Source organism: Nymphalis io, chromosome 5 (genome assembly GCF_905147045.1).
Source record: "Nymphalis io chromosome 5, ilAglIoxx1.1, whole genome shotgun sequence".
Classification (NCBI taxonomy): domain Eukaryota; kingdom Metazoa; phylum Arthropoda; class Insecta; order Lepidoptera; family Nymphalidae; genus Nymphalis; species Nymphalis io.
Window position 1 is genome coordinate 7776766 of NC_065892.1, and position 23501 is coordinate 7800266.

The window sequence follows — 23501 nt, forward strand, 5'->3', positions numbered from 1 at the left end:
TAAGATGTACCGTATGTATCATATCTGATTGATATCACTTGTAGAATAATTTTACCATTTAAAGTATAAATAAAATTACTTTAACATACATTGGCATTGTATATCATAAAACATTCTACAGAACACTACAGAAATCCACCATGATATTATTTTTCTACACTTATCTAGCTCCTATTAACCTATACTGACTACTGATCTTTTTCAGATACTAAACTGAAAAGTTTGGCTTTTAATTTTAATCTAAATTATTCTTCAAACCTTATAATTTATACTAATATCTCAGAAAAAATCACGTCAGAAAATTTCTCACAATACGATAAAATACTGTCGTAGCATAAGCACTCCGTAGACTGAATAAAGACTTAAACAGAGCTGCGAGCCGCGTTACACTGTAAACTGAATTATTTGATGACAGTAAAGTTATGAAATTTCGAGATGAAACAGCAAGTACAAAAATAAACAACTGATCATTATAAGGAATAGATTTGAGTTTTGAGTGCTTTTTGTAATAACTATATTAAATGTAGTCATTTCATGTGCAACTTGAAAGTAAAATTTATTTATTTAGCGTCATGAGATAAAATCTTTCAACATAATAGAAAGTATTTGTTAATTCGTATTGATCGAAATACATATGTACTCGAATGTCGTTAGTTTAGAGATAAATATAAAACTGTATATAAAACACATACATTATACTATATGATTCTTTGAATTAATTTAGTTCTATCAGTTTCTGAATAGTTTTTTTTTTAATCTTAAATAATATTATAAATGCGAAAGTAAGCGTAACAAGCAGTTACGTTTTTAATCATTATTTCATCATCATGATGATTTTCTGCATACATTGTAGTAGTGGTATGGTAGAGAAAATAACTTAGTTCCCAACGCCACGCCCTCTTCGGCTCTTCTCGGACGTGAGTAAAGCCGTGAAACAATATTGAATAGGAATCACTTTTTGGTTAAAGACGTCCTCTAACTAGTTTTTTTTTTATGTCTTATGCTTTTGTAATCCATTGTGTACCCGTCATAGCTCTTAGTATAATGTCAGCTGTCCAACGTTTCTCCGGTCGTTCTATACTAATTCTCTTGCCATTTGGTCCAACTACATCATTGTCTTTTGCCAATCTCTTTTCATTATATGTTCAGATGTCCTGCATATTGCTATTATAACTGAATAACGTAATAAAGTGCACCTGTTGGTTTCGTTAGTACTTCTAACGACGTACATATTTTTAACGTTCTTTATGCAAATTGGCTTTTGTAACCAGTAGGGCTTTGGTTCTTGATCATGACAATGACAATTGCCATACAAGATAATGGCAACTGGCATTCGAGAAAATAAAGATATGTCACTGTGTCACACAAATGTGTCAATGCAACGATGTTTTCTTTCATATAAGTATATATATATATATATATATATATGTGTATGTTAAAGTAATCTCCCCCCCCCCCCCCACTGTAGCAAAGATCTAAGATGAATGAGCTTCCATTGTCAAGACAATTTCGATTAAAAAAATATTGAACATTTTACTAAATCTTAGGTTAGTTTATCAGGTTTATTTTTGTACTAAGCTCCTTCCTTCCAGGATTATAAAATATGTCCTAGTGTCCTCTGTTTTATCGCCTTGGTAGCTTGTATTAAATTTTTGGAACCAGACCTCGCAACGAGATAAAATATAGTTCGTAAAGTTACTTCTCCAGACATCTTCAAGTGACCAAAAATGATTCCAAATAAGGTCTATATGCCGGTTGATTTTTTTCTCAGCTCATAACTTAGACATCTCAAGGAATTCTATTTCAATGAATGATGTCAATACGTAGGTATTGACATCATTCATTCATTCATTTCGTTATTACTATTATTACTATTTTTGTTACATTTACGAAGATGGTCACGAAGATGATATAGGTATTTTTATTTGTTTCATCTAATAACTTCGAATCATTTCAGTAGAAAGTTTATTTTAGGCTATTTTAATGGTTAAGATTGATATGCTAGAAAAGCTATTTACATTTTATCTTAAAAGCAAAATTGTTCTTAGGGATTTTAAAAATGTCTCATTATAACTTGGGATGGTTCTGTTATACTACTCTTTATTAACCTATTCATTGTTCATGCAAGTAGGTCATATAGTTACGTTGGAGATTGTATGATGAAGTAGGTAAGTCGAGTAGCGTTTACCGCTTCTTTAAAAGAATTTCTGATACAATTTTAGTCCAAACTTCTATTAGTAATCTTTGGATAAAGTTCTTAACACAAAATATGTTGTTAAAAGATCATTATAAAATTTCGTAAAGAAACAGCGGTCTCCCACTATTTACTTATTCCTCCATATTGCTCAAAAGCAAGTTGGTAGATATTAATATTAATTTCATCCGACCTATGTGGGCTTCGTCATGATATTTTTCTTACTAACGAGTACAAATTGTATGAAATTGAACTCACGATCTTCTGTTAACTTCTACGCTCCTATTATCAGTCTAATTATACTGAAATATTATGTGTTTTGAACACATAATATTTTAAAAGTGCTAGTTTTTTATCTGTATATGTTCCATAAATCTATTTAGTATACTAAATTTCGACAATAAGGTATACGATATAGGGTATACGGCAATGATAACAATGAGTTTTTTACCTTTACCAAAATAAATCATGCTATATTGAAATAAATATGAAAGAACAAATAAGATAAATTATCTGAGGCGTGAATAGTATACATTCCAGGGAACATCTGGCAGAGTACCGGCTTCGCAGCCTGGTGGCTCCGGATTACTTTGATTGATTAAATCTATCTGTAAACATTATATAAAATGTATAAAGCTGTGTGTAGCCAACGACTTTAATGTATATTTTAAAGAAGAAAAATGCGTTACATCTATAAAACTAGGAAACCCAATGTATATTACTGATGTTATAGTAAATTCATATTTTAATATTCAAAATAGAAAAAACTTATTAATAAAAGCCGTTTAAATACAAAAACATTATATTAGGCGCACAAACATAATACCCGCTGAGTGCAAACTCTATTATGCAAACTAAAAAAATTACACTTTGTTCGACATCGTTCGCTATGTAACGGGATATAAATGCCGAATGTTTATTTTTGAACGCCGCAACCCTGTCTGCCTTACGGATACTGAAAATTGTGTCACGGTCGGTTCCTATTGATCTCACTTCTTCACTGCGACAACCGAGCCGTTCACTGTCTTTTCCGCTTAGAACGGGACTAATTAATAAACGGAATAATAATGTTTCTCAGCCCATTGCACACAGTGACTACTTTTTGAACAAAGAATCGTTTGAAGAACATAAGTTTAAATCAAGCTTTTGTTTTATCATCTAAAAATATATCATTTTAATGTCGCAAAAAAGAAATATTTTGTAGAAACGGGTAAGGTACGTTTATTTATTATCGTCTCATTAAATTTATCGATTACCCCCTTGTTAAAAACAGCTTCTTAATTTTTTCAACATTTAAAAGAAATTTAGTTTCTTTCTGATATTACTTTAAGCTGATATACTTTGTTATAATATTTATAAAGTTTGTAAGGTTGAAATATTAAAAATATTAAATTTTAACATAAGTCGTAGAAAACTGTTAACATCGATATATAATAAGTTTTAAACAGATTTAACTTTTTTAAGATACCTACTTTTTAAAAGACAATTAGTCACAAGCATTCATGCGACTACTTTTCCATCTCCTTGCTTGCAGTTACGGTAGCATTGTTAAAGAGCTTGTCGAAAACAGATAACGACAACCAAGTCTTATTTTATTTGATTAAACAAAGCAAGGGTTACAATATATTTCGCTATTCGCATCGTTTCCCCCAATTATTATAAGAATATTTAAATTCGATATTGATAAAGTTACACGTTTTAATACATTGTTGTTTTTAATCATAATAATATAATAAATAACAAGAATTTTTAATCATAGTAATAAATATTACACACAACAAAAGCGAACAAGCGAATCGTATCCGCAAACCGTGAGTAAAATACGGGCAACTTCTATATTTCGAGTTAGTGGTAGGGCTTTGTGCGAGCCGGTCTGGGTAGGGGTACCAGCGATAACCATTTAAAAACAGGTGGTCCGTTACCCATCCGCCAATTAATACAATAAAAAAAATATATAACTTATTTTGTGTTCAATGGTGCAGTAAATAAAACATCGTGATAAATGTGTCGTAAAGACAAAGACCATCTTTTCCTTAGAGAACAGGAGGCCCTCGCGCAGCAATGGGTAATTTATGGACACTAAACTAAACACTAAAAGGAGTGAATTTATTTTTCAAATAGTTAATAAATTATTTGTAGACAAAGTCATTGTATATATATAGTATTATATGTACGACCAATTTGCACTTGATTATTCTCGATTGATCGACATAAATGTCGTGTAGAGACGGACGAACCTTTTACTTTTATTAAAGTTCATCTAAGTTTGTAAGCTTCATAGAATTAAGTTAATGTAATTAGTATAATGTTATTGATTTCTAAGCTATAATTCAACTTATAATATATCTAAACTTTATTCTTTTCCTCTTGTTAACATAAAAATATTTTTTTCGTGGCATATATTTGTTTATTAAACTTACACGTAAACACTATAATATTTCGATCCATCCTCTTATTCCTCAACTTATTTAATAAGTTTTTGGTTCGTTGTAAAATATTAAAAAGGAGAAACTATTTTGTAGATATTAAATATAAAATGAAAAATAATTTTGTCCTTTACCTTTAACAGTACAAAATTAATCTTCATAATCAGTTCAATACGTACGTCCGTATTTCCCTAGACGTCTTTGTTAACGCTACCCTTCAATTTTGTGCTCAATTATACTTATAAAAGAATTCGTCCTCTTGATTTAAGTGCCAGGGCGCACCAACGTCTTAGAAATTGCGAGTTTTTTTTTCCAAAAAACCGCAACCGTCTTAAAATATAGCAACGTTGATTTTAAAAGCATTGAGATTAGGCGTGTATATATAATTTGAGTAGTGTGATATTTTGAGCCGAGATGGCCTAGTGGTTAGAACGCGTGAATCTTAACCGATGATCGTGGGTTCAAACCCGGGCAAGCACCACTGATTTTCATGTGCTTAATTTGTGTTTATAATTCATCTCGTGCTTGACGGTGAAGGAAAACATTGTGAGGAAACCTGCATGTGTCTAATTTCATTAAAATTATGCCGCCAACTACTACCAACCCGCATTGGAGCAGCGTGGTGCGCATTGTGCCTTAGTTTAGCAGTGGAACATTAACAGACTGTTACTGTACTGTACTGATATTTTAAAAATATTTTTTATATAAATTTTGTTCACGTTTTCGTATTTTTGTCTTAAATTGTTAAATTTTTAACTTTTCATTTGGAGGTTCTTGTTGAAAGAAATCTTAAAGGAAGGGATCGTTCCCTTTCCCGTCCTTTGATCCTTATAGAACAAATTTTCGGAGGATTATGTTGACAAATCTTTATATCATATATAAAATTCCAAGTCCTGTAGAAAGGCATACACGAGAGCGGATGCACAGCGCATTGTACAGATTGGTCATGACCTTGTTTCGCATCCTAGGGGCTCCCGTAGCTTCTGGCGTCTGACCAAGTCTGTGCAAAACAATTTCTGCCAACCTTCGCTGCCACCGCTCAGAAATCCGGAGGGATCGCTAGCTCACAGTCCGCAAGAGCAAGCTCATCTCCTGGCTAAACTCTTTGCCGACAATTCCGTCATCGATGATTGTAGTGCACTGCCACCTACAATACCTGCATGTGGCCATACGATGCCTGACATTAAAATCAGGCAACGTGATGTGCGTGCGGAGCTGCAATCACTTGATGTACGGAAAGCTAGCGGTCCCGATGGAATACCAGCCATAGTGCTGAAGAAGTGCGCAGCGGAGCTGTCTCCTGTGTTAACGCGCCTGTTCCAACTTTTTCTCTCTTCGGGAAGTGTGCCGGAGGCTTGGAGAAGAGCTAATGTGCAAGCGGTTCCCAAAAAAGGGGATCGGTCTGACCCGGCAAATTATCGGCCAATAGCTATCACCTCAGTACTTTGTAAGGTGATGGAACGGATTTTAAACAACCAACTGATCCATTACCTAGAAGATCACTCTTTAATTAATGATCGTCAATACGGGTTTCGACCAAAACGGTCCACAGGTGATCTTCTAGCGTACGTAACGCACCTCTGAGGTGAAGCTATCGACAAGCATGGAGAATCGTTGGTTGTCAGCCTCGATATCTCCAAGGCTTTCGACAGGGTCTGGCACAGAAGTCTTCTCTCCAAGCTGCCGGCATATGGTCTGCCTGCTCAGCTATGCACCTGGATTGCCAGCTTCCTACACAAGCGTAGCCTTCGTGTTTTAGTTGATGGTTGCGCTTCACAATTCTATGTAGTGAATGCTGGGGTCCCCCAGGGATCTGTGCTATCTCCCACACTCTTTCTTTTGCATATCAATGATATGCTCTCTCTTGGGAACATACATTGCTATGCAGACGATAGTACAGTGCATGGTGGATACCACGGACGCGCAGTGGCTGGGCGAGCGGAAATTGAGGAGAGGCGGAAGAATCTTGTCATTGAACTCGATAGGACGTTAGAGCTCATCAACAAATGGGGCTCCGATAATCTTGTTGAGTTTAATGCCAAGAAAACACAGGTATGCGCTCTCACGGCGAAAAAGTCAACATTTTCCCCTCTTCCCTCCCTCTGTGGTACTCCGCTGGTGATGCAAAGCAAAATCGCCATGCTGGGGATTGACGTTCGCTGCGACCTTAGTCCAAGGGATTACATCGAGGCTGTTATAAAAACAGCTTCACGGAAACTCGGAGTTCTGAACAAGGTGCGGCGCTTTTTCACGCCACAACAACTGTGCCTGCTGTACAAAACACAGGTACGGTCTTGCGTGGAATATTGCTCGCACCTTTGGGATGGCTCCGCTAAGTACCTACTTGAGGCTTTGGACCGGCTGCAGCGACGTGCCGTACGCATTATTGGCGACGTAAAGGTCACAAACACCCTTGAACCTTTACAATTGCGTCGTGAGATAGCAGCACTGCGCGCTTTCTATCGACTTTTTTTTTTATATTCGCCGGGAGGGCAAATGACTCTACTCCACCTGATGGTAAGTGGTAGTAGAGTCCAAACGCAACGACGGCCAGTACAGACGGGAAAAACGTTCTGCACTAGCCGCCTTCGCCTTGCCGGCCCGCAAGATGCCTCTTCACGCCTCGTTTGAAGGAACCCGGGTTGTAAGAGGAGGGGAACACGTGAGCTGGTAAGGAATTCCATTTTTTGGAAGTGCGACAAAGAAAGGAGTTGCCAAATTTCTTTGTTCGCGATGGAATTGATGTCACAGTTAGGCGGTGACATCGAGAACCAGCTCGCGTGGACTTAAGAAGGAAGGGGGAAGCAGGAATTAGAGAGAATAATTCCTCAGAGCACTCGCCTTTCTAAGTCCACGCGAGCTGGTTCTCGATGTCACCGCCTAACTGTGACATCAATACCATCGCGAACAAAGAAATTTGGCAACTCCTTTCTTTGTCGCACTTCCAAAAAATGGAATTCCTTACCAGCTCACGTGTTCCCCTCCTCTTACAACCCGGGTTCCTTCAAACGAGGCGTGAAGAGGCATCTTGCGGGCCGGCAAGGCGAAGGCGGCTAGTGCAGAACGTTTTTCCCGTCTGTACTGGCCGTCGTCGCGTTTGGACTCTACTACCACTTACCAACAGGTGGAGTAGAGTCATTTGCCCTCCCGGCGAATATAAAAAAAAAAAAAAATATTTGGAGGTCCCAAGATTTCAATAATGTTATTAAAAAGAAAGTATTTATGTATGTTAACGCAACGGCAGTTAGATCTGCCTTGCATTGCTTGAAATAAGAAACATTCATACGACATTTATTCGCACAGTAAACACCTATTTTAATTAAATTCAATCAATCAATCAACAGCCAATCATTATCCAATGCTGAACATAGGCCTCTCCCAAGGTGCGCCAAAGCTCCGTAATTAAATTTTAAATTCAATCAACGTGATTTTTTCAATAATAACAACTACTCCAATTAGGTTAAATAGAGAAGTCAATAGCTTAGGCAGACTAAATCGCACGTAGACAAATATGTTCCTGACTGGTTAAATACTTTTTCCTCTTAACGGGTTCAATTAATTTTAGAGACGTATTTATATACGAGTTATAAAAAGAAAATAGTTTGACCCAATTGATCATATTATTTTTCGACAATTTCAAAACTCAACAGTGATGTCGTTTTGAATTGAGTTTGCTAATAGATTTTATTGTTGATGGCTTAGTTTCGTTTCTTTTTTTATATAATTTTGTATGTAATTTAGTTCTATTACATATAATAAAGTTTTAAAAAATACTAGCTTAATAAAATAAAGAAACGACTTACAATAGTTAGACTGATTCACACTGTAATAAAAAGCAAGTAGGTGGCGCATATTTACCACATATAAAACTAATAATCCCATATTAACTACTGTTATCAAAAGTAAAGTCTCGATTTCTCTGAAATTATCAACAATACCTTACAAAAAATCTAGACATAACTGTTTATTGTACGAGTTCCAAACAAATAGGCATAATTTTTTATTGTTGACGTAATAAATGGGCAGAAAAACTTGCTTTTTCAAGACATTTTTCTCCGGAAATACCCTAGTTAGTGTATGACGTAAAAACCCAAGTAGATATGTAGCAAATGTGCTTAATACATTGCGTTGCTGTGTTCACGTTCTGGTATTAAAGTGAGAAGTATATAACAAGCGAAATTACAACCACATGGGTTTTCACATATTGAATCTCATATTTGACACTGCTTTGTTTGTTTAAAGTATAGTTTTTACATTTATAGGCCTCACAGTTGGCTGTGAGGCCATACAAATGTAAAAACTATATGTCTTAACAATAACTCTTATATTTTTATACTCTTTCTAATAATTTATCTCTCTTTTTCAGGTAAGTTAATTCCACAAAATCGACCTTGAACTGTAAGTACGCATGATATTTTATTTTCTTTTTAAACTAAAGTTTTGAGTTAGGAAAAGAGCGAAAAGAATGTACCCCGTACTGAATACTGTTTTTTTCTTTATTTTCTCACATTTCGGCAATGTTTCAGCCGAATGGTAAAAGCTTTTAGAAATATACGACACGGCTTACCTATCCTAATGGTAATAGTGAATCGTACTGAAATATTTTCTTTCTCTTAAATCCTGGACAAAAATAAACAGTATGCTTGAATATTCATGACTACGAAAGAGCATTGTTAAGAAGGTCAATAAAACACTAGTCTTATTTTCATCCTGTTTCTACACTAATTTTATATTTGTCTACGTTTATTTAAAAAGTTTAACATAATAATATATATCTTTCATAATGATTTGAATACTTAATAAATCGTAAAAATTAATTATGCTAATACAGATAAAATATTTATATTTTGCTAGTCAAATTTTAATACAAGACATAGAGGCGTGCCTCTAAACCTATTTTAATAACGTGTAGAATTATAATTAGGCAAGTATTGTGACGTTAATATATTTGACAGGTTATTCGATGCTGATTTTGAATTTAAATTTAGTCTCATTACGTAGCGCCGCTTCTGCTCCCTTAAAGAGTGATTGCACTGGGTCGCAATATCCATGATAGTGTTAAAGTTGACGCTTGTGATGCTGGCGGTGGCCCTGATGTCGCATCGCCTCACTCCGTGCACGGTGCAGGGAGGCAGGAACTCACGCCTGCGCTTAGCAACCAGCGCCATATTATTCCCTTGTAACGTCCTTTCGGTTCGTTTGCTCGGTCAATTATCTCTAATATATTCGATAATTCAATGACGACGTATTTTTAAAGTTTTAATTTTACATAATTAGATCCTATAAAAATATAAATGATATTACTAAAAACATAAATCTATATATATAGGATACAAATTATGTTATTTTCATATATCATGTAAATTCAAGGATAAAAGCAACTGATTCAATTAGACCCTAAATCAATATTTTTTCAGCTCAGCCTGCCGACGTATCATATTTCTTGGGTAATTACTTTTTAATTTACTGGTGGTAGGGCTTTGTGCAATCTCGTCTGGGTAGGTACCACCCACTCATCAGATATTCTACCGCAAAACAGCAATACTTGATATTGTTGTGTTCCGGTTTGAAGGGTGAGTGAGCCAGTGTAATTACAGGCACAAGGGACATAAAATCTTAGTTCCCAAGGTTGGTGGCGCATTGGCTATAAGCGATGGTTGACATTTCTTAGAATGCCAATGTCTAAGGGCGTTTGGTGACCACTTACCATCAGGTGGCCCATATGCTCGTCCACCTTCCTATTCTATAAAAAAAAAAAAAAAATTAATTTCTGTTCAAAAACAGTAATTCGAGCACAAATATAAATGCGCAAATACTTATATGATTAATATTTTATATAACATAGAATAATGTCATAATTATTTAAGGCTAATCATATAAATTCAATAAATTATCAATTAGAATATTTAAAATTCATATAGTTTAATTAAATACCAACATATGAAGCTCATAAAAAATGCATAGGAGCGAGTGAAAATTCGTATTCACTTGACATGTCGAGTATATTTTTTGATTTTACTTTAATTAGGACCGTGTAAATTTACCAAAACACCTTGAATTCTTATTTATTACTTTTCTTTCAGAAGTCGTTTTATATCCGTATACAAAAAGTTATATTAGTACAGACATAAATACATTTAATATACTCCATTACGCTTAAACAAGGGTAATGTTGTATTCATAAATTATTTTATATATTTTCATAATTACAAATTAGGTAAGTTGATATAAATGTAAGCAGTTTTACAAAATCAGCCAGTAGGACGCAAAAATCAAATCATTCATCGAAATTGTATTCTGCTTAAGAAATAGTATCAAAGGATGAAGAAAGATGTAATAACAAATTTTCAAAGGGTATGTCGTCTACCCCTATTTCCAGACACATTTTACAAGCTTCGCTGCGCATGCATGTTATTATGTGTCGATATTATTATGACATACAAGTATATAAGTTTGCTCCGTAATCATGCATATTCTTGCACTTGAATTTGATCTACGATCGTCGAAATACATAAGTCTTTAATAATAACACTCTGGGCATATTCACACACGTCCATCAGATCCCAAACTAAGCAGAGCTTGTACTATGGAAACCAGACAACTGATATACTACACATACTACTTTTCTTTTACATACTTATATAGATAATTACACTCAGATTGAGGACAAATATGTTCATGCACACAAATATTTGTCCTGGTTGGGAATCGAACCCACAACCTTCGGCGTGAAAGGCAAGTATCTATCAACCACACCAACCGGCTCATCTTTAATATTATATTTAATATGTCCCGATTTAACTTAAAAGAAATTAAGATATATATTTGCAATAGTTGTTGTAGATTATGGATACTGTTTATGGATTTGTGGTGATGTTTATGGATCGTTTCGTAACGACTATTTAACGTTATCAGAATATTACGAAACGGCCTTGTAATTACTTAGCATAACGCTATCAATCTTACAAAGTCACAAACTTTATAATATAAATATAAAAAGCTACACCAAACAGCTACACTATGTTTATGATTTTACATTTTATAAAATAATTCAAACATAATATTTTAATCTATTTTTTTTTCGAGAAAGTTACTATATTTGACGACATGAATCTGCGTATTTTCATAAATTTAATGTCAAGCTCGGCGATAACCTTAATTTGATGAACGATCATTACTACCGTTTTTATGACGTCATCGTGATCAAAATAAACGAAAGACGTGAAAAAAACGGGCAAAATTTACATCAATCAATAATATCCATGCGTATTATATATTCTATGAATCTGTACTGTGTAAATACCGGTAAGGATGTTTTTATCGCGCCTTCATGAGCAAATATAAATAGCATTTTATAGCTTTCTGTTCTCTATTTAAAAAAAATGGAGAGTAAAATTATATCTCGTTTGAAACTCGCTTAATAGATGTCACGGCCTCAAGATAATTTTCAGTAGCAAATATATATTATCGCTGATTTTACAAACAAACTTTTGTAATATTATCAAATATTATTTATATAAAATAATCAAATAAAAAATATTATATGTTACTCGATAAATCAATAGCTCCAAGTACTTTATACGACGATGTATTAATACCTATCTAGACCACTTTTTGTATAATATGTAAAATCAGTTTCAGCTGTTATATATTATTTGGTTTCTTCTACTATTTGAACAAAACTACGCCTCAGGAATGATAGATATAATTATAATATAAATTACTCATACTTTATAAATTACTTTTAATTCAAATTATATGTTTAAAATATACGTTCATGTAAATAATAGTTATCGTAAAAGAACAAAATTTATGCAATGTACTTGAGTCACAATGAAAGCAAGAATCGGCAATTTCCATCAACGAGCTAACTTGTCTTAATAAAGATTTGATAAGTAAAACATTCATTTCGTTCGATTTAAGGAAATTTAATGAAAGGCTTGGTCGGTGTTGTGTAGTACTAGGCGAGTAATGCAGGGCACACAGGCGCCGTGGTGCCGCCCGCCCGCAGGCGCGCGTGTCCCGAAACCGCCCGAGGACTTACGATCGTTTCTCTCCGAATCGTAACGAAGTTTGACGATCGCAGCCACCCTCTGTCGACGCGTGCCGGATCCAGTCGCAGTGAGGGCCGCCTGGGCGTTGGAACAGTTTTCCGTGTACCCAGTGCTCGGTTATGTAACTGAATAAACTTATTTATTTATCAACTTAAAAATATCTTCAAAGACATTTGTGATAAAAATTGTAGACTCTGATATTGAATTCCAATTAGATATAATTTCCGATAGAGTGTGTTAAAGTGATGTGTACCTCCGCCTTTCCTCGCGGCTATAGACATCGGCACAGGTTTATCGTTTCGTTCAAAAATGTTGTTTCAATTTTATTGTGATCGACGTATCCATTTAAAATATACATTTAAATGTTTTTAAATCGTATAAATTAAATGTAGGTTCTCAACTTTTGACAAGAAACGTATCAAAATGTATAGTTTAATAACTTCAAGTCAATGATATAAATGAATCGGAATACAATGAAGATTTTTAATTTGTCACATGCCGGGCCATGCTCGTAATTGCTGTTCCAATTAAAAGAACAAATAGAACAACACAAATAGAAATTTGGCGCAATGCAGGACGCTTGTATGAAAAGATCTATATAGTTGTTCATTGCTTTCAGAACTGTTAATGGTTTTAAAATAAATTCATTTTAATTATTTACAAAAACATGTCATAACAAAAAACATAAAATTTAAAACAAGATGATTATTTCAGTGCCGTAGTCGATAAAAATCACAGACAACGTTATATTATTTGTAATTAATTATTTTTTTTTTGATAAAATCAATCAGTCATATACCTTTGTTAAATTTTAATACCCGGCCATAAGCAAAGAAAAAGTAAATTATATTATTTGATTTTAAAATTACATTTTTTTCCGTAATGAATTAACTAATATGTGAATTTTGAATACTATCAAATATTTAATAATACGTGAAGATTTACTTATATGGCAATCTTCTATCTGTCTTATTTCGAAAACAGTTTATCAAATAATGGACTTAAATTGCAGATAGCATTTTAGAGAGATCAAGGTAAAGCAGGATTATCTCGTAAATAAGTGAAGAGCTTTCAGCACTTTAAACTTGTGTAGAATCAGCAAGCACAAGTGTCAAACATTTGTATGATGCAAAGCTCGGCGACAATACTTGACCTAAAAGCGTACACAGAGAATTCTATCTAATCTTGAGGTTTATTTTTTGCGTTGCACACCTTTACTTTAATCCAATTTGTAGTTTAGTTGCAAAAAACGCTGCATGTTCACTACCATCGATTCAAAATTTAAAAAAAATACGTTATTCAAGGAGCCTCTTATACACTTGTACTTAAATTGTCATGCTACATGAATCATTTGAATATTAAGTTATCATAAGTTTTGAAAAATTGATTCTTCTAAAAAAAACGGGAGAAACTCTGTAATTACTTTTTTTCGTAAATGAAATCACATTATAAAATAAACTATATATATCGATGTAATTCCTTTATCAGCACTCAAATATATTTTATAAGACATAGAAATATTCTGTCTTGACAATTTTTCCTGTAAGACATATCAATATATATATATATATATTGCATAGTTATTTCAATCAGTACAGTACAGTACAGTAACAGCCTGTTAATGTCCCACTGCTGGGCTAAGGCCTCCTCTCCCTTTTGAGGAGAAGGTTTGGAGCTTATTCCACCACGCTGCTCCAATGCGGGTTGGTAGAACACACATGTGGCAGAATTTCAATGAAATTAGACACATGCAGGTTTCCTCACGATGTTTTCCTTCGCCGATAAGCACGAGATGAATTATAAACACAAATTAAGCACATGAAAATTCAGTGGTGCTTGCCCGGGTTTGAACCCACGATCATCGGTTAAGATTCACGCGTTCTTACCACTAGGCCATCTCGGCTTCAATCATCTGTTATTTCAATCATCTGGTCGTCAAATTATGTATGGCATAAATTCACGTATAATTAAGTAAATTTAATTACCGGATTTTATATTAAGCATAAAAATAATTAACAAATTCACAATTTAAAAATCTAAACCTTATTCTAATTAACTTAATGGTATATAATTGCACGTAGAAAGATTTTTTTTATGAAAGGAAGTTTCTGTCTAACAATTTTGAAATATTTAATAAAATATACATTTATTGTGGTGGTGGTACTAATTATATATTATACGAAATAAGATAGATATAAGATTAAATACGTAATTCTAATTTAAGTACGTATTATTTTATTCTACATAATGTACTATTATACTGTTAAATAGATCGATTTAGTTAAATTATCTCAACCATAAAATCTAGCGAGTAAGGAAAATTAAACAGACAAATCACCACCTTACTTTTTGATTACTTGGCACGAAAATCTTATTTAATCTCAACCCTCTAATTATTATTTATTACTTAAATAAAGAAATTTCATTTAACTATATTAAATAAAATATGAAATAGATTTTATTATTCTCAGCTCATTTATAAATAACAATGAGGCTATTAGATTCAGACTTGCGTCTTATCTGCTACGAATCTACCAATTGTTCCTTAAGCTTTTCAATTAAAACCTTCCGATATTTTAACGACATCACAAAGCACAAGTTTCAAACAGTCTACCGCATCTAACAATAATTCAAGTTTAACTGCTGGCTTTAATTACATGAAAATTGTAAGCAATTAACTAGTTGTGACTTTGTAAAGCTAGACATTGTCAACAGTAATAGCTGTCTTGGGATGTGTGATAACTTGAGACTCAACACCTACAATTACGAAGACATAAAAATTACCTCTTCGATGAATCTGAGCAACATAATGCTGTAAATATTTTATTGAAATACTATACATGGATTTGAAATCCACTTATAGGGCGTACACGATGTCGACTCGATAGACCAAATGCAATGTTGGTTTGCTGTGGTATAACACGCCCTATTTCCCTTGGGACGCGCCGGCTGTTAGCGTAATTAAAACGTGACAAAACTATAAGAAATACATCATTTTCACGCCATGGGTGAGCATAAAATAGCACATTAGATTTTTTTCTGTATGAATTAATTTAGTTTATAAATATTGCACTCAAGTATTACTACTACATATGTGTATAACATTACTTACGATACTCATACTACTTCTTTTTTTTTCAACTGATGAAGGGCATTTGTTTTTCTTTAGAACAGAAATCCTTTACTTGACACTTAAAATATTGTAACATAATTCAACAACAGGTAATAATTAAATATATTTTCAACGCATTATTTATAATTGGTAGTTATTTCTCTTTATCATAGTCAAATGATTAATAGATATTAAAACAGGAAAAACTAAAAGTAAAGTCACGACTTTTAATTGTTCATAAATATTAAATACAGTATTGACCATCAGAAAACCCATTTTTCAATAAAAAACATATTTTAGTATCCTATCAAAAATATTAATAACATTTTTTATACATATATATTTGAAACAATATACAAACTAGAATTAATTTTAGTAACAAATGAATATCAGAATGCATACTTAATTTTATTAATTTATTTACTGTGAATTGGTCAATTGAATATCAAATGTATTATTAGAATGAAACCCCTTTTCATACAAATTAAATATTTCATATTTTCCAAATTAAACACTTACAATTATCAGCCATAATTATGACTAGATTTTATAAGGCTAACCCTAATCTAAATTATCATATCTAACCCAACGTAAGTGTTGATTTGATATAGAAGAATATCTGAAATAAATAAAACTATTAAAACAAAAAAACAACCATTTTTGGTATGATTTGTCGTTAGTTTGTACAAGTTTTAATTATAAATTGGTGTATCTGTAGCGGATTTATATAATTCATTCTAAAATAGTTTGTATGGTGCAGATATTACATATGCGTTACATTTGCTGATGTGCAATTAAATATTCCCTATTGAATAATAGATTGATATTACATTTGAAAAATTATAATTAATTTATTGCTAGCTCGCGGCACGCCTAATTTGACCGATTTGCATCAGCGTTGGCTTTGTTTTTTCCCTAACGATCCTCGACTTGCAACGTAATTATTCAGTCTAGTTTTCTCTAAGGTCTTCTTATAAAGCTGCTTTACATAAAACAATTTCAATTAAAAAAATACCCAAAATGGAAACTTTACGTCAATAAATATTTACTTTATAAAATCTATCTTATCTAAATAAGAATAAAAAATTTTAATATTTGAAAATAATATTTAAATTGAAAAGTTAACTTATCTTTAGTATAAAGTAGTATAGGAGAATATATAAATGTTACATAAATAAAATACGTCACCGACATTATCTTATAATTTGAACGTTAGGGAATAAATTGAAAATTATATATCGGTAAATTTTTTTGATCTTTTTACCGTATAAAATTATATACATATGTATATGTAATTTTCCACACTTATTTAATAAATATAGGCTTACCATTCTATATTATATCTTACTTTATATTTAGTTTATTTCTAATTGAATGAAATCAATAAAAAATAAATGAAAAACAATAACCACGATGGAAATCTTTTATTAATAGCATAAACTGTATGATTTATTTCGCTTAACCACAATTCCTTGACAGGTTGTTAGCGTCCATTTCAGAAAGTAAGCTATTTCAAATGCAGACCCGCTTAAATTTTGCATTGGGTCTTCGACGACTTTTTATTCCGATTATATTTTCTATTACATTTTTTGAAAAAAATATCGTAACACTAATAACATTTTTATGAAAATCCTTTTTCCCGGTTAATTTCATAAAAACTTGTATTTTTTATCATCACATTAAGCTTTTATTTATTATTTTATACATTTCAAAAAGACTACATATGATCTTGTATATCTACTAATTTTAACTAAATACTGGTATGTTCAAAACGTGATTTAATAACACATAAATACGTCTTTTTACTAATTGCTCAAATAATGCTAAATACATGAATTCTACAGAGTCTTTCAGCGATTCAGACACTGAAACGGCTCCGTTTATCTTACCTTAACCCTAATTCAAGGAATTTTCGTAGTATTCAAAATGACTTTGAACTTTAAAATATCCTTAAGATGTAAAATGTGATACAACACAGTTAAGTGTGGTAGAAGTGAAAAGAGAACAGAAAAAGAAGCGAATTACTTGTTGCTCGTGATGAGGTGACGCTCACGCGCCGGCCGCTGACGCCGCTCCTCGCCAATGATGGTGGAGACGCAACGCGTGCCGCCGCCCCGATGTGCGCGCGTGCCCGAGCATCGTGGAAAACCTGCGTCTGCTTCCGCGCCACCCTCGCTATCTGGCAGCGGCACAGTGATGCACCTCCGCCGCCGTCGCCACAAGACTGTACATTTTGGAGAAAATCTCCTCATGCAGGTTTGCGCCGACCGGGCCCACTTAGCAGCGCTCGGAGCAAGAGTGCCGGATATTTCCTTTTGTCATAAAGCCCACACAGGTGACACCAAAGGAGACGCGCGTTTCTGTTGTGTCGCGCACCATTGCTGCTTGGCTGCTGGTGCTTTGGTGGCTTTGACGTCAAACGGACGGCCGAAACCGCACCGGGAGCGTAGTGCAGACTCTCATTCGAGTGGTGGCGAAACCGCAGACAAAGGAGAAGGCGGTGGCGGTTCGGTAGCAAAGGAACCAAAGCGCAGAGCGAAACACCACCACCATCATCATCATCACCATCACCACAAGGTACACTCCTGTCCTTATCACGATGTTGCACCTCCTCCAGAAGACGAACGAGAGGAAAAATCGCTGGTACCAAAGAAAACCGTTTCGCCTTACCTCTATATACCTAGCAAATTAGAACCCAATGTGCAACAATTGTTCAGTTTCATAGAAAGCGTACTAAGTGCTTGGGCCGCAGAGGAAGGACTTACAAGCACTGGCGAGTACTCCGAGCCAGACGAACGTATAGTTCGTCGGCGTAAATTAAATAAATATAAGAAACGTACGGATATTCTTAACATACGAAGAATCGTATACGAAGTATCTACGTTACGTGGTGCAAAGCTACTAGGGAATGTAAGATTTCGTCACTATCATTGGAAAGGGACAGCTCAAACTTGCAATGAAGCATTTCTCAGGAAGGTGAGTTCGTTTGCTTAAATATTATTTAGATTAAGGTTATGTTATGTTAACAAAATCGTTAACTTTCTGTTTATAACTAAGTCTATTTAATTATTTGAAAATATGTTTCATGATTTGTATGAGCTTAAATAAACTTAAGTCTTATATATAAAGACACATTGTCTACCGCAGGTTGGTTGCTTTAAAAGTTCCACTTGTGTACCTGTGAAGCTCAATAGGTTTCACAATAACCTTTACAATGGATAGCTTGAAGAATAAAAGCCAGTAAAATATAGCTAACATTTTGACCTTATTTTAGATTCCTCCACGAGGCTGCAATTTCCTTTTCTACTAATGAGGCCTTTTATTTACTACTCTATAGCTGAACCTAAGTATCTCTTTTCGCATTTTCGACTATTCTTCGCGCCACAGATATCAGCTAAAAGAATGGAAATTAGTTAGCTCTTAATGATTAAAATTTCTTCAATCCTTTAATTATTTGTTAATATAATATCTTTTGTTAGCTGGTAATTATGAAAAGATCATAAAATAAAAACTTAGCTTTTAATTATAAGTTCTTCATAGTTTTTTGTAAATAGAGAACCTTTATGTGTCATTTATTTTTAAGTAGGTACATTGCCTCAAGCATACAAGTAACTATTGTTTCATGTAATTACCTAATCCACTTCTCAGTTTCAAGTTTCTAAAGAGCGGAATGGTTTGTAAGTAAAACTTCATTACCTACTGACAACTTGGATTTGACGATATAGAGCTACTCAACTACATGCAAACGATTTAGCAATGCAAAAGTTAGTTTCGAAACTATGAATTCTGCCTTCAACTAGGCTTGCTATAAATAGGTATTTCATTATAAAGTTGCAGAATAATTTTGCGATCTCGTTTTATGTTATTAACAATTCAAAACATTATAACTTCACCTTCCATTTTCAGTAAATAAAATGTAATGCTTAGTTACATGAAATATATGTAAAAGATGAAAGAGAAATGTTGGTTGGCTGTGTCTGTGATTGTTGGAACATATGCACATTTCCATCTGCCAATGAATGCAGGTTTCTTCATGATATGTCCTTAACTGTCCAGTACGAGATGAGCCCATTTTGACACAAAGTGAGCACATGATAACTCAGTTTGATCTGCGGCTTGAAAACGCAATCTTCAATTCAGGTACCCCGTGGACCAACTCGGCTATTACTAAGGTTTATAATTAAGTTTAATAATAATATATTTTATAAATATTGCTACATTTTTGTTAACTAAACTTATGCCTTATACATTTGAATTTATTTCTATACGGTAATAAAATATTTTTTTATATACGAAAATTGGAATAAGTTGACGATAAATATCGATTTTGCGTCATAATCATTTTCGACGTATGAGATCTGCTCATTCTTTTCGCTCGAATAAATAAATCTGATATAAAAATGATAATAGAAGCGAATTAGAGAATTTCTATATATATACATATATTTTTAAGCTAAATATTTTTGTCTTTTCCTTTAATTATTCATAGTATGGTCAACTTTGTTTGGGTTTTTATATGAAATATATATCTCATTGTTTTCAAAAGTACGCCAGCGACGTCAAGAGCCATCGAGCGGAGAGCACGGTGCTAAGCCCTGCATGCGCTTTATAAAAAGAACCTTCCTTATTAACACGTTTTATAAGCTAGTCCTGTAACTTTCTATGTAAATAAATCTTGCACGTCAATTTCCACACATTTCCGAATATTAAAATGCTGCAGACTTTTGATCCCTTTTGAAGTAGGGAGGTAAGTTTGATATTTTCACTAAAATTTTAACTTATGCATGTACAAAGACAAATGAATTTTAACCAATAGATTTTTTTTTAATAAACAGACAAATTATTTATTTTTTATAATATCAGAGTAAACTAGTTTTGTTAAACATCTTAGTCCATAAAGGAAATCAGACGTGCGTATTTTTAATTTAAGGAAATTATTTTAATTCATTTTAACTAAACCTATTTTTATATCTTAATTTTGTCACTACTAGCGATATAAGAAATAAAACTCAACTATTTTAATCGCGTACTGGTAGAAAACTAGTAAGCTCCTCTAATTTAAACTTTTAACTAAAAAAATATATATATATATGTATTACTTTATATACATAAATCTATTTAACGTTTAGATAAAAGCTATTTTTAAAAGAAAGATATTTCACAAAGTTAATAATAAATTAATTAAATTATTCTAAAATGTATTATAACTTAACTGTAGTTTATTTTTATATATATCAAGCTGCAGACGGCAAGAGAGGTAACAATTTTCAGTGATGGAAATGAGGGCGCGAGTGCCGGTAAATTGCGTTATACTGTGAATGTTGCTATATAGCAAGAATACATAAACGTATGTTTTTTCTTCTTTGTAAATTTTTACATTTTAAAATTATTTTTAAAGTGTGTATTCACAACGGTTCAGTAAAAATTGTTTTCATATAAAGCGAACAATTTATTTTTCGATATTATTCTATGCTTACCTTACACAGTTCCAATTATGACGCAGTGCTTGTGTGCGTGTGTTTACTAAACAAGTAATGAATTAAATATGCTTGCTTAATATTAAATATGTAATAAATTGTGTAATAAAATGTATGAAACGTTAAATGTATAAAACGTTACTCTTATATAAGTCTGCTACAGGCGACACACAATGCACTTCGTTGCAAGGCTTAACTGCCTTTAATAAATTAATTCCCCGCAAATGCTCACACCATCTAAAGAAGGTTAAAGAAAATCTTGGAAGTACCAGGAAAACTCTCATTTCACCGCTACACAATGTTTTATCGCCTATGTTATGTATTTCTAAAGACGTAATTTCCAGGATGGTATTAAATGTCGTGACTTCAGCAATACAGCGTTATGAGCGTCGCTAAGCTCTGTCAAGAAAAATAAATTTCATTTATCGTTGAATTAATTTTTGAAACTTTTCAAATTACATTATTTCCTGAATTTAAAATAGTTAATCAAAGCTTTGTTGAAAATGAACTATTTACTTATTACGGAAAGTTCACTGTAAGTACGTTGGTATATTGTATGTGTAAAATTGACTATATATAATATATAAGAAAAATGTATGTATATTGTTCGTAAATAATAATTTGTATATTTTTTAATCGTAATTTCGAAATTTATTATTTTTTATAATCTGTATTTGATCCTAAGTTTACTCTTATACAAATACCTACACAGATATCGGATGATGACCGCATGTCGCTGACCACAGCCGTATCTGATGAAGAGGAACCTGGTGAGAGCGCAATGAACTCTCCGTACAAAGGCAAACAGACAGGTGCCGCTGCCGCGTCATTCAATTGCACCGGTGCTGTCAGGAAGGCTGGGTAACTTACTGTATATTTTTAATTAATAAAATTAATTTTCCGTTATTATATTTTTGACTCGAAATCACAGGTAAAAGTGTTCTTATTTATAACGAAAACCGAACATTTACACTACACAGATATAAACAAAACTTCACTGAAAGCACCTGGGTATCCTAAGACTTAAAATTATTGTAAAAGGATGGGAAAAGATAAAAAAACGAAACAAAGAAAAGTGATATCGTAGAAAGTTGACGAGTTTCCTAGAGCCTACAGCGTCTTTTATATTCCTTAAGGCAACAATTCCTGTCCCATGAATCCCAAATGACCGGAGGGAAATCTTAGCCGTGACCCATTCAAAGACGCTGTAAAAACGTTGTGTAAGACGACAGGATATCGTACCTTCGACGAGTTCCTTCAAGGACTAATTTCTTTTACGAGATTTCGTTTAAGAAACATCTTTTCAGTCAGCATATAAGATTGATTAATGTCTTATAATAAACACATTTTGTAAATGTCGCGAGATTTTAATTTAATATTCAAATAATTGTAATCATAATGTAATGCTATCTAATTTTCAAACAGTGTTCAACAAAATGGAATCAATTAGTTAATTTATGTTTAACTATTTAAGTCGAATTTATATTAAAATATATAGATACAAAATAATACTTAATTGGTTACTTTTATAAACACTAATAGTAAGAATGTGAAAGTGAAGTTGTCTGTCTGCCTGTTACGCTTTCACGACTAAACCACCGAACCGAATTTCATTAAAAAAAACCCTAAAATCTGCTGCTCAAATAACATAAAAAAGTCCTTTTATAACGTATGCAAAGCTTGCTAACAATATTTTCGAAACCGATGTTTCGTTATTTTTCAACGATGGTAGGACTTTGTCCAGGCCCGTCTGGGTGGATTCCACCTTATTATCAGTTATTTTACAAACCTTCAATATTTTATATTGCTTTTTTTCCGGTTTCAAGATAAACCAGTTTAAAATTTTAATTACAAACACGAAAGATACAATCTCTAAGGTCAACTATTGTATATTAAAGAATACCAATATCAATGCTATTCACGGTGTAAGAAGTGATTTATGCTTCGCGTAGTATTAATCAATCAATTACCAAAAGCGTTATATCATAACCATTATTTAATGTATTTTATCATTTTAAAAATAGTAAGTTATTTTGTATAATACTAGTGTCCCCCTCAATTAACCCGCGGCTTTGCTCGCGTGTTAATTAAGGGGGGATATGTTGGTGTTGGGCGAAAAAAATCGAAAAAAAACTTCCTTGGGGTTCAAGCTTGCTTTGTACTAAATTTAATCAAAATCAGTTCAGTCTTATAGCGTATCAGATGAAGCTACATTTGCATTTATAATATTAGTATAGA

The 23501-nt window shown here is 33.0% G+C and overlaps 1 protein-coding gene across 5 annotated transcripts in view; it reads left to right on the forward strand.

Annotated features, from left to right (window-relative positions):
* Window positions 1–23501, forward strand: part of LOC126768442 (protein still life, isoforms C/SIF type 2) — an 81440-nt gene that overhangs the window by 34977 nt on the left and 22962 nt on the right. For 4 of the 5 annotated variants that reach the window (XM_050486500.1, XM_050486501.1, XM_050486498.1 and 1 more), the window contains exon 20: window positions 21976–22124. In XM_050486500.1, coding sequence (XP_050342457.1) covers window positions 21976–22124 — 149 coding nt within the window. Of the gene's footprint in view, window positions 1–18201; window positions 18763–21975; window positions 22125–23501 lie in introns of those variants that run through there. The other variant, XM_050486502.1, reaches the window with a different exon arrangement.